The sequence below is a fragment of the Tauraco erythrolophus genome, chromosome 6 (genome assembly GCF_009769465.1).
Source record: "Tauraco erythrolophus isolate bTauEry1 chromosome 6, bTauEry1.pri, whole genome shotgun sequence".
Lineage (NCBI taxonomy): Eukaryota > Metazoa > Chordata > Aves > Musophagiformes > Musophagidae > Tauraco > Tauraco erythrolophus.
The window spans coordinates 62,154,216-62,166,904 of NC_141470.1; the positions used below are offsets into that span (position 1 = coordinate 62,154,216).

Sequence of the window (12,689 nt, forward strand, 5' to 3'; positions counted from 1 at the left end):
CATGGAAAAACTGAACAAAGTAAAGATTTTCTGAGAGGCTTCCAGGAAAGAGTGTTTATTATTTCGAAGTGGCAGGTATTTTGTGAATAATGACCTTTCTGAGATTTAGACTACAGTGGTTTAGAAACTGAACAGTTTGGCTTAATTTCAACCTAAAAAGGGTCTGAGAACATCAGTAGGGATTTTTCCTCCCAGACTTTTCTGGACAGATTCCAGTAACAGTAAGACTATTCATTGTTGGGAAGACTGGTTATGCTCCTATTTTCTACAACCTTTTTGGCAAGTTTAAATCCTAACAAAGATGATGTCTTCCACTTCATAGGAACACAGTAGGCTCTTTAAAGTTCAAGTACTCTTAATTTTTCAGTTGACAGTATCTTCATATTTGTTGCTTGTTTTGCCCAGTAAAATGAGCACCTCTCAGATCATCTGAACGTTGTGGATTTGTTCAGTTGCTGCATGGAGATGGTTCACTCTCTTCCCACCTACTCCCATCTCAGTCCTACAGAGTTGTCATAAAGGATGAGTTCATGGACTCTGTATACAGACCTTATAAATATTTTTCCATCTTCTCCTATATCCATCATAGTGAAGTAGCACGTGATCTTAATCTGCGTGCTAAAATGATAATAGCGCTATCGATTTTAAACTCTTAACATGGGTTTCAGAAGTCTGACATCAAATACTGGTTGCAGCCGGGTGCTTGGGAGATTGGGAGGGCTGTAGCCTCCAAGTCAGTTGCCTTCCTGTGTTACCAAGGGGAACGATTTTCCCCTCTTTTCTTTTTTAAGAAAGCTGAATTTAACAATTGTATAGAAAATTGTGCTATGGTGAAAAGGACTACCATTAAAAATATGCTTTGAAGCATTAGAATTAGTTGAGCACTTGTCATTTGTTTTCTTCTGATCTTCCTTGTCATTTTTTTCTTAGGGCAGCTTTTCATTAGTCAGTGGAAACGTTTCCTAGCGGAGACCCCGTCTTGCCATGTGCTGTGCAGTACCTCAGAGAGCAGGGTTCTGATTGGGTGCTGTTGTGATGAACAGCTCATAGCTGAGTGACTTACCACTTTATTAACTGGATTTCTGTTGCAATAGCAGCGTCAGTTTTGAACAAGGACCGGGCTCCATAGCCCACACACCGAGCGCTGCCACCGTGCTCCTCGGGGTGCTAGCACAGCATCTGTTCCCTTGCGACAGGGGCTGCACAGAGTCATCTAGCAAGCCTGTTCCCTCACTGCAACCCTCAAAAGAAAGGAAATGAGGAAATTAAGCCGTGTAACACCCCACACAGCCTGATATTTTTTGATGTATAGCAGTATTTATAAGCTTAGTGCGTTACATTCGTGTCCCTAGACACCTCAATCAAACTGCTTTAATAATTTAAACTATTCAGTGAAGCCATGTACTGGCTTAGAGTAGGCTTGATAAGAGCCTTATAAAGATAGCTTCCCTGTGAGCAGAATTAACACTAAGATGTAGAACTGTGGTGCTGCAAAAATAGGAAGGTAGAAGAAGGTGATTTTTTTCCCCTTTAATTCTGCTTGATACTGGGCTTTTAAAAAATGGTGGTGATAAAAGCAACATAGCTTTAATCGATGCAAGAAGACAGAAAGCTTAAGTTTACTCAGATGTTGAAGATGGGTCAGTGTGGGAATTAATAGGATGGACTTACCTCAGCTTGAGAAATCTTGGATTTGCTTCTCAATCTTTACTAAAATGTATATGCATCTTCTTTTGCTTTAAGATATTTAGTATTGTTTAAACACCTTATACCTCAGATTTGATGTGCGTGCAAACACACAGGGTGACCAGGCTTGTCTGTAAATAAGGTATTTTTTCAAATATATGTTGTATTACCAGCTAAAACTTTAAAATACAATTAGCCTAAAAATAATTGGCAATTATTTCTCTTTCAGGAAGTACTTAATAAATAATACAATAACTTCAATATGGTTTGTAACTTTAGTTTAACATTTTCTGCTTTTAGAAGTTCAACTTTATTCAATGAGTTCTACAGTATTAATATATATAAACATAAATTGTAAAAATTAGTTATGGTCTCTTTAAAAAAATGTAGGTTTTAGACTTCCATTTGGTTTGACAGTGTTATATCCTGAATTTGGTCTAATCTACAAAGTTCTTTACATCTTTGTTGCTTTGGTTTTTAACATGCCTTTGGTATGATTGCAGTATCTTTTAGCAGCTACTCAGCTATTGTATATTGTAGTGTAAGATTTGTCTTCTCTTTCCCACTTCCTTTTGCTTCTGCATTCTTTTCAATGAGGCTCCCGACTGAATATGAGAGGAACGGGAGATTTGAGGGCTCAAGGTGAGGGTAAAATTTTTGTCTAAAATGTTACTTAGGTGAGTTTGAACCTTTCTCCCCTTGATTATGTGGCATAGTGGCTTCAGGCAGCAGCTTTTGTTTCGTGTAAGGCTTTGAAACTAAACAAAGAAGCGTTTCTGTCTGCAAAACAGCTACACTGACTGACTTGGTTCTAAACTTTCATCTTTCCTGTTGCCTTTTCCCATGTGTGTTTTTTTGCATTTTAGTTGTTATAATTTGCTGTTGTCTTGTAGATGTGTAGGTAAGTGGTCTCTAGCGAGGCTGCAGATGTGTGGGATAACCACTGAAGGGTGATAACTCATCTCCAAAATCACAGATAGTTAAACAATATTTTTCATGTTATACTCTTCTTCTAAAATCTGCATATCAAAAAAAATACTAGAAATGATCAAACTTGTGCTGGTTCTGCCAACTGCTTTCAAGTAGAAAAAGCTTTCAGAAATAAAATGAGCGTTGAATAAAAGTTGGTATTCCCCCTGCCCCCGTACAGCCTTATTAAATTAAAACCTTAAAGTTAAAACAAAGTACTCTTTAATTTGCCTGCTGTTTTATATAACATCTGGCAAATCATGTAGCTGGATTTGACAGCATAATCGTACGACTCTCGCAGTTACTGGAATTCTTTCTAATAGAATGGAAAAGCATGAAATAGGTTATCTTTGAGGGAGAGATTTGCTTAGTTTTGACCTTGCTATCGCTTTTTATTTAATGTTTTTTTGTAATTGCCTGCTTAATGGTGGTAGAAGGAAAGCATTGTGTAACCAGAAATTCCTTGCCAACTATTTTGAAGAGCAGCTTGACTTAATATTATAAATTGAACTCCAAAGTTCAGTATGAGACTTAAACTGCATGGTTTAGGGTCAGTTAGATTGGGTATTTACAGAAAATATTTAAGCATGACAATATATTTAACACTCTTGTCCTAAGGACAAGTAAATTTGAAGAGGGAACTGACAGCATACAAATATTCATAAAACAAATCTGTCATATTTTATTTTCCCCGGAGGTCCAAATGTAGTTCCTTATTCTTTAGCTGCGTGACCACTGATTCTGCTTGAAGGAGAAGAATCATTGCAAACTAGAAATTTCTGGAATGCTTCTTTTCTTTGTCCTGTATGACCTTATTTGTCCATACCAACGGAAAAGATTTTTTATTTAAAAAAAAACAGTTTCAGCCTCAATCTTTTTTGCTTTATCTCTTACAACTGTGACAGTAACAGTAACCCTCTTATTTGCTGTCTTTACTAACGATGATGATGTGTCTTACAGTGACTGCCAGCTCTTTCCTGCATTTCAGCCTCAAAGGCACTTAGTCATGTAGCTCATAGCAATGAAAGATTTAATCTCTTTACCTGTACCAGTTGTTGGTATTAAACAAACTACTGACCAGCTTAGAGACAAAGTATTTCCTCCCTGTTAAAGGTAACCCCAATAGCCTACAATGTGATGGGTCTCTAGTGACCATCTCAAACACTTACCAGTGCAGGAAGGCCAGAGGGAATCCAAACCAGCTCGGAGCTGGGTGGCACATGTTGGCCCTGGGGCAATAGGTGGGGGTCCCCTGGCTCCCCTTCCATTCCTCCTGCTTGCATCTACTGGACATGCCATGGGCCCTCCCAGTGCTTGGTCTCTAACCTGCTGCACTGGAAGAGGTGCAGAGGAATCCCCAGGATCTTTCTGCACAGGCTCATCCCCATTGCATATGAGTAGGTGTCTCCTGTGGTCTGGCACTCCCATGACCTGGGCCGAGCACCCTTTTGTCACAAGTCACCACTGTTTGAATGTTCCAGAAACTTCTAGTGCAGAGCTGGTGTTTCAGCTGTCCACATGGCCTGAGAATAGGGGTTTGAGCAGAACCTGCCTTGAAATCAAGTCGTAGGTGGTGCGTGTACTTCTGCCTCCACAAGGCCATTTCCCTCATGCTCCTGACTTCAGTGACTTCCAGTTCTGTCGCCCATTGTACCATACCTTTGTTTCAGCCCCAACAGCTAATGCTTTACCTGGACTGTGTGTTCGTACAGCGGCTAGGGAAACGGGGCGTTGCTCGCAACCGGAGCGTGTAGAGGCTGCTCTGATACCGGTAGTGTGCATTGAGTGTTAGTTTGCTTCACTAACACGGAACATGGAGATGATAGCTGGCTCTGCTAACTAATGAATTCCTGTCTTTCAGCCGCAATGTAGCTGTGGATCAGAAGGACGAGAACAAGGAAGCCAAGCCTCGGTCGCTGCGTTTTACCTGGAGCATGAAAACCACCAGCTCCATGGATCCCAATGACATGATGAGGGAAATACGAAAGGTCCTGGATGCCAATAATTGTGACTATGAACAAAGAGAGCGTTTCTTGCTTTTCTGTGTCCATGGAGATGGGCACGCGGAAAACCTTGTACAGTGGGAGATGGAGGTGTGTAAACTGCCAAGACTGTCCCTGAACGGAGTTCGCTTTAAGCGGATATCGGGAACATCCATAGCTTTTAAAAACATTGCTTCCAAAATTGCCAATGAGTTAAAGCTGTAACAAGAAAAATAGTTAAGTTGTAAATTAGTTAGCAATTTCAAGTGTTTTTGAGAATTCCGATGGAAATGTATAGAATAACATTTAGGCAATAACTTCTGCATCCTTCTGAATAGTGATATTAAAAAAAAAAAGCTGCTGAGCTGGGAGGGAGAGTTGGACTTTTTTATAAAAGTGCACTACAGCATTAAAGTTGCCTACTATGTAAAATATTACCCCTTCTGCTTTATTTCCATTGCTCCTGTCTTTGACAACAAATTGAAACACAGAATATATTCATTTAAATATGCCTCCTGTTTGTGTGGATGTGTGAATGTACAGTATGTGTGTATAATATATAAAGTATTATATGTAATTCATTTACGACATCGAGCTGTACCAGTACCTCTTTTGGGGCTAATTTTGGTGCTACAAATTGAAATGGCCAAGGAGGAAACACTTGAGTTAATATTTAATATAACTGAAGCGATAACCAGTAGATGCAGGTTTACAGTTCACTGCTGTGTTAAGGAAAACGAAAAAGTGTGTGAAGGGTTTGGATTTACGGTTTTGAACATTATTAGTCCTGTTTTCTAAGTAGATCTCATGAGATTATTAAAAATTCACTTTTACTGAGTAAGTCTTGCATTATATTTTGCCCACCTATTTATTATTTAAGTCTGAATCAAACTTTAAAAATGTAGTTGATTTGTGCATTAAAATTTGGGTAAACGCTTCCATTCTTCTGCTTCTGCTAAACTACTAAAATTGTGTCTTTTGTCCTTTTGGCTTGTGAGTATTGATTGCAGCTAAGAACACTTTTCTGTTGTTCCACCGTTGCTCTACAGAACGAGGCAGTCGAAAAGGATGTGCTGAATGCTGACTAGTGACTTTTCCTTTCAGAGCGAGTTCTCCACGCTAGACTAGGTCAGAGCGATACAAAGCACAAAAGGACTCTCAAATAACGACTGTATTTTGATGCAATGGCCACCTCCGAGCAGGTGCCAGTCTGAGGCATTGCTGCATGTGTGGCAGTACCGTCCTTTGCATTCTGGGTGCACACAGTGCTGAAACCCAAAAACCGGAATCAGATTGGTTGCTGATCTCCTCTGTCATAATGTCCAACTTGCTAAACTTCAGCCATAGGCAGTAGCAATTAAAACTTTTCCTTGCAGCTCTCTTCCAGCGTGCTTCCACTTGGCTCTGGTTGTATTGCTTTTGATGGCGTTGTGCCAGTTGTCTCTCCAGCGTCTACTGCAGAGGGAGTCCACTGTTGCTCTTTTTAACATGCAGTGTGGAAACCCGCCCTTGATGAGCTCTCTGATGGCCAGCTAGCTTTCTGTAGGACACGAAGCTACTCTGGGATGTTCCCCACTTTTTAACCATCGCTCTGGTGAGCTGGATTTGATTTTGCAAACTAGAATGAAGAGATTTCTTCATGCGTTGTTTCCTACTGACAGTTTATTTCATCAAGGACTTCTGTAGATAATAACCTGCATTATCTACTTGACTTTTTGTATTAATGTTTTATGGTTTTATTTCAGTGAAGCACTTAAGCATGTACTTAACATGTGCTTTAAACTGGAGCCTAAATTTGCATTTTAAATTTGCAGTGAGCTAATAGCTATTCATGGTACACAGTTCACATTTGACCGGAGGTGAAAATGCAAAAACCTTAATATTTTGCAAGTGAGTTCTTGTGATCTGTAGTCTGTGAAGGCAGCAGACTTCCCCTCTCTTTCCCTAAGCATTGATAGTGATTATGCTAGTTTAAAGGGTAATCATAGTTGTTAAATATAGTAAATACTCCTGAAGTTGCATTTTATTCTCTGTATATTCTGTATCATGGCTTGAGAACTCCATGTGCTACTGGAGTTCAGTTGGCTTTCAGTGCTCTGCCCGTGCCTGTGCTGCTCAGTATGGTTTTTTCCATGAAAACTCTATTTTGTAATAGCAATAAGACATTTCAGGGCAGTCATTGTATTTTCTCAGGTGAATGGTCACCTATCCTTTCACTTCTTACATTTTAAGCACTCCTCCAAATGTATTTTTTTTTTTCACCCAGCAGTGCACTTTGTTGTCTGAACTGAAAAAGTGTTCTGATAAATGGTGTAAATCTGTATTCAATGGAAGTTCCAAAAGGTTTCATATTAAATGTTTTCTGAAATACTCTCTTCCTACTTCACCTGTTAAATATGTAGTTGTTTCAGAAAAGTGCACCGGTATCATACTTTGGATATTTAAAGTTTGTACTTAAGTATTTTTCTTAGTGTTCTCAAAAGGTTCTTTGAGAGTAAATCTGTATTTGAGGTATTAAAAAAAAAAAACAACCACAAAACCTTATAAGAAACAGATTTTTAACAGCTTCCTTCCCAAATGCCTTGTAAAATTATCAAGTTGCAAGAATATACGCTTGTTTCTTCAGCATACTGCACGCTTACTATTGAAGCCTCTGGGATTTGCCTGGAAAGGAAAACTGCTTCCTTCAGATCTCCAAACCAAAGACAAGCTTCTTCCTGAACACAGACCTTGTACTTGTTCATATTCCTTGGGGGTCTGTGTAGGTGTATCAGCACTGCTGTTGCTGGTACGACTCTGCAGAACTACAGCTGTTTTTTCTCTCCTTAAGAGAACAAGTTTTAAAAATAATTGGAGGTCAGTGCGTGGTGAGGATGTAACAGCAGGCGTAGCTGTTTCCAGATGCGTGTCTAGCAGCCGAGAAGTGGTTTTGTGTAATGGCGTGACTGGTGTCCTGGAACGTGTGATCCGGATGGTGTGTTGAGAAGCGTCTGTAATGGCTTGTGACTAAAGGTTTGCATCGCTAAAACCCACGTCATCCAGTTCTGAAGATGTCTCTTGGTTGCTGGATCTGGCAGAGAAAAATGTCTTCAGCGTTTGGGTTGGGGAGGGTTGACTGCTTGAAATGAAAGTTTTTAGAATACGTACATAAAACAATGAACACTGAGCAGAACAAACAAGTTCAGGTAAACTTTCTCATGCAAACCTTTCCTGTACTTAGGTTTTCTAAAACACTGCAGTCTGTTTTACCTCTTCAGAAGGTCTGAGGTCCTTGAACATGTTGAGAAGAAGTAGAGAGAGGTAGGTTAGAGTAACACCTAGTCCTGCTGGTCTAAGTGTTTTGCATACTACTTTTATTCAGGCTACAGCATCTGGTCCAATCTTGGTGGGTTCAAAGATTTTTAGTACAGAGTAGGGCAAGGTTCACCTTTTTCTCTTGTACTACAGGGCAATTTCAAGATCAAATGTAGTGAGGTACTGAATCCCAAATTTTTTTAATTGAAGCATTTTTTTGTCAAGATAAAATTGATTTTTTTTTTTAATGGTATGAAACTAGTATCGACATGTTTATGTTAAAGAAATTAAGTCAGGTTCAGGTGTCTTTCTAGTCATCCAGAAAGACTGTAGCAGATCTCGAATTTTAATAGAGATCTCTCCCATTCAGTTAAAAGCTCAGCTATACGTGGTCCTGTGGGGATAACGTGTAGAGGCTTTTAATCAGTCTTTCCCACAGCTGCTGTGTCATACACTGTGGCGTGGCTTGCAATTTAATTAGGACTGCAGCCAACCCAGAGAACCATTTTCTCTGTTAATCCCTGGTCTGGAGCAGCAGTACGTACACAGCCGCTTTGACTTAAAACCCGCCTGGTTGTGCTGGTTTTGGTTCCTGAAGGGCTGGGGGGGAAACCTCGCTGGGTATGGGCAGAGGCTGCCTGTGAGCTGGTGTCGTTTTCTGTATTTCAAGGGGGAGGGGTGGTGGTTGGGTGTTTCTTCCTGTGCAGTCTGTGATCAGCTATCCAAGACCACGTCTTTTCTTAGCAACCTAAAGAGGTGAGAATCTCAGTAGTAGATGGTATTTCTGCTATTTGAGGGGAGGTCATACTAATGTAAAATACTTGTTTTAAATTTAAACTTTAAATTCACATTGCAGATGTTCAGGAAATACTAAATACAGTTTGGAAAGCTGATCCCACTGTAGATTAATGTTTAATTTTAAACATGTAGATTTGCAATTACCTGTATTTCCAACTGTCAATACAATCTCATTTCTATAAGTTTTCACAGAAAAGCCCTGGAGCTTTCCCATAAAGATAGGCTCATGTTATTACAAGTCACTGGTGCTGCCAATTAAATCCCCGATCTGACATTCTGATGAACTATGGCTGTGAAAATTCCACCTTTGACTGGAGTTTTTCCCTCTGGTAGCAGTGAATTGTTTTATTGACTTCAGCACTGACGGTTACTCCATCGCTTCAGAGAACAAACTGTTATCCATCAGGAAAGGGCGTAAGTTTTGGATAAAAGCTCAACCTGGTGCAATTAATAAGAATTTTTTTGAAGTCATATTTCTTCAGGACACTGTGTTACCGCAACAGTAAATGCTGAGGAAGGAGAAGTCCAGGAAACACAACACAGCTGTAGTAACCATTCGTGTTTGTGCTCCTTACTTCTGACAAACTAAGCAGAAAAAAGCTAAGGCTGGATAAAATGAGCAAAACCATAGAGAAACAGTCTCTTCACCCCACACTTCTGAAGTTGAAACAGTACGCTACTTGAAGCAAAAGAGTTTGAAAGACCCTTAACTGGTCTCTTTTAGCTTTCTGAGAAAGTTTTAACCTTGGGTACAAACAGTGGGCTCTCATTCCAGCAATGACTGAAAGCAGAGCTGTGTCAGCGCTCAGACTATGAATCCTCTGAGTGTCTGTGCCCAGAAGCTGCATTCAGGGCATTAATGGCCAGTTGCTGGGATTTCATCCTTGCCTGCAACGGCTGTTAACACCTTGTAGTGGTTGTGACTTCGCAGGTAAGATACTTATTGCAGGAAGAGAAATGCTTTTGCTTGGTTTTTTGTTTGTGTGTTGAGCACTCGGAGCTGTATGTTCTGAGACTGGGATGTAAGATTAATGCGGAGTGGCCATGGTTATGGTTGCTGTGGGAACCACCACATTGAATTTCAAGGCCTAGAAATGTTGCAGCTGTCAGTCATCCCATTAATACTCTTATGTTATCATTTAATAATATCCTTATGGAATTCAGGGCACAAAACCCAAATAGTCATACAGTTCATGTTTCCCTGTCGTTGCTGATCACACTGAAAGTATCGGAGTGAATAAAAATCAGATGCTCAAATACCTCACCATGAAAATAATTCTGTTAAAGCACATGGCGACGCAAAGTGGGAAAGTGAAGTGCTACGGGTGTTAACAATCGCACGGTTTTCAATCACTCGCCTGTCTCGAGGTAAGGTCCTGTTTCCTTGGAGGTGTCTGTGACCGAGACCTCCCCTCAGGGTGAGCGCTGCAGTCGGATACAAACACCGAAGTCTGTATAAGCACAGAGTTATTTCCCCGCCCAGAGGCGTGAAGCGAAGTGCCTTTACACGGGTTTCCACATAGGTGGGAAAAACCACCGGCCCGCCAGGAGCTTGGAGCGTGGTGCTTGTCCTGGGTGCGCGGCGCCCCGAGGGGCCGCGGCCGGGGCCGCTGCCCAGCCGGAGGGGCCCGGCGGGACGGGGAGGGCCGGGCGGCCCGCTCGGCGAGGGCAGAGCTGCTCCGGCGGGACGCTGCGGTGTGGGCCGTGGCCACAGGATGGCTCTCAAGTGCAGGAGCCGACTCTGGCTCTGGCCGCGGTCGGGTTTTTTTGGACAAGCATCTCTTGCTCCACGCAGAGCGGCGGTTTCCCGTCGGTTATCGGCGTTATCATCGGCTCGGACAACTTGGACTTCTCGTTAAAGCCCTAGGGGGAAAAAGGCGCCACAAGATATTGACGCAACTTGTGTATTTTTCGGGTTGAAAAATGCCCTAATGCTACATTTAACTTTCCGTTATGTTTTCTTGCTTTCGGAGCAGAGGTGTAGTTAAATGGACTTTAGCTTTGCTGTGGAAAACCTGCAGAGCTGCAAAACGCTTTTCCACTTTTCTGTCGAGCCTTGTTCTGTCTCCTTTCCTAGAAAACGACCACATCGGGCAGCAGGCTTTTCTGCTGGGAAGGGTAAAAAGAATACCGAATGTTTAAATTCACGTCCAGCTTTTTATTTGGTTTCCTGTTTGGGAATTTAATTACTGCAGCTATTTTACTGTTCATCCTTTAGCAATCAGTCTAATCAAGGCTGTAAATTGCAGCCAGCCTTTTCTAAAATAATCTGGGATCACTCGCCATTTATGTTTCACTCTATTAAGTAACTCTAAAGCTTTATGCCTGGCATTTTCCATGCCTGCAGTCTGTTTTAATCTTCCAACAAATCTTGTCCCTTGTGTTTTGAGTAGGCAAGAAGTAAAACTTCCTTATTTGCTCAGGATTTTTTTCAAATTACATATTTTGCTGCAGCTTTCACTTTTATTGTAATCCAAGTTTTGCCGTTGGGGGATTAATAGTGACTGGTACTAATGTTTATCACTGGGATGTTTGGATTTGGCACATGGAAATGGAGAAGCTGTTTTTTTTGGTCAATCTTGGGCTCCTCTGTGTTCTTTCTGTGAAGGAGCCCTGTGACTTGTCCCCTCCTTCCTGCAGTCCCAGACCCCATCATGCTTCCAAGCTCTTTTCTGCGCCTCGGAAGGCTGCGCCCTAAAGCGTTGGTTGTGGTGGGAGTTGCGGCGAGCGGTGTGTGCCAGGCTCGTCACTTCATGCGTGGCCGTGCGGTGGGAGCAGGAAAAGCAGAATTTTCCCCTTGGGAAGTTTTGTTCCTCGTCACCAATCTGGGAGAAACAACCAGAGCAAATTTATTGGGTCAAATATATATAATTCTAGTAGTTTTATCTAACTGACCCCTCTATCCCTGGCATCTAAAACTTGTTGCTTTCTCCTTATCTCCAGAGATGAGCCTTGGTTGAACACTTCTTTGAACTAAAGTCTCGACTCAAGGGACAGTCCCTTTTTGAGGTCTTCTGTGGTGTCAGAGCTCCATGAATCTCTCCAGACCAGGTCTGTTAAGAGCTCTTGAAGCTAGTGAGAGAGCATAAGTGCTCCAGGGCCCTCTGAAGCATCTCAACATGGGTCTGTGGTACAGAGCGCAGCAAGTGCAGAGGAATCTCCTCGGTGTTCAGTTGCTGAAGTGATTCTTCAGACCTGGGGGACAGTTCAGCTCAAGTGCATGCGAGGCTGTCGTGAATGGTTGAATTTAGAGCAGTCCCTAGGATAAGCAGGAAGTGTCATTTGTTCTGGATGACCTCAGTTCCTAGGTGCTTTCCAGACTTCACGTTACAGCATCAAACACCTCACCAGAATGCACACATCATGAGATGCGCTCTGTAATGCGTGCAGGACCTGCGCAGTGGTGGGCAACAAGCACAACGAAATGACCCAGCAAGGAGCTGCGTGGGCTCTGCATACTGATGAAAAGAGCAGGACTGTCCTGCTCTGGCTCTTCAGGAAGCAGCCTGCTCTCACTGCAAGGCCTCCATAAGCAGGAGCTTGTCCTGGTTGTATTGCCATAGGGAACTGCACCCGTTTTTCTCCCTGATGGCCCCTTGGTTCTGCTTAGGAGAGCTGTTAAAAGGAGTTTTGCAAGGTGCAAAGGGAGGGATGGTGGGAGCTTACCGGTGGCAGAAGAGCAGCTTGGTGAGCACCATCTCAAGTGGCCCCTGGCTTGGATGGATTTGTATCTGGGACGCAGCTGTACCCTTTTCCATACTGCCTCGTGCTATATTTGTTGATGCAAACAGCTCTTGGGGTAAAGCTGCAGATTGCAGGGGCTGCGTGGAAAGGCCCATTCCTCCTCCAGGCTCTGTTTTCAGGGGACTGACAGAAAAACTCACCATTTATCTCTGATCCATCAACTGACCCTGGTTGAAGCTACCTGGCAGGTTCAGCAGCTACAGGGAGGACAGATCG

General features: G+C 42.2%; 1 protein-coding gene across 18 annotated transcripts in view; it reads left to right on the forward strand.

The window, feature by feature from the left end:
• MARK3 (microtubule affinity regulating kinase 3) overlaps positions 1–6,890 on the forward strand; it is a 64,973-nt gene extending 58,083 nt beyond the window's left edge. For 12 of the 18 annotated variants that reach the window (XM_086612742.1, XM_086612730.1, XM_086612737.1 and 9 more), the window contains one exon: positions 4,517–6,890. In XM_086612742.1, the coding sequence (XP_086468868.1) occupies positions 4,517–4,862 (346 nt within the window). In that variant the 3' untranslated portion in view covers positions 4,863–6,890. The other 6 variants (XM_086612738.1, XM_086612735.1, XM_086612736.1 and 3 more) reach the window with 2 other exon arrangements.
• The last annotated feature ends 5,799 nt before the right edge of the window (positions 6,891–12,689 follow it).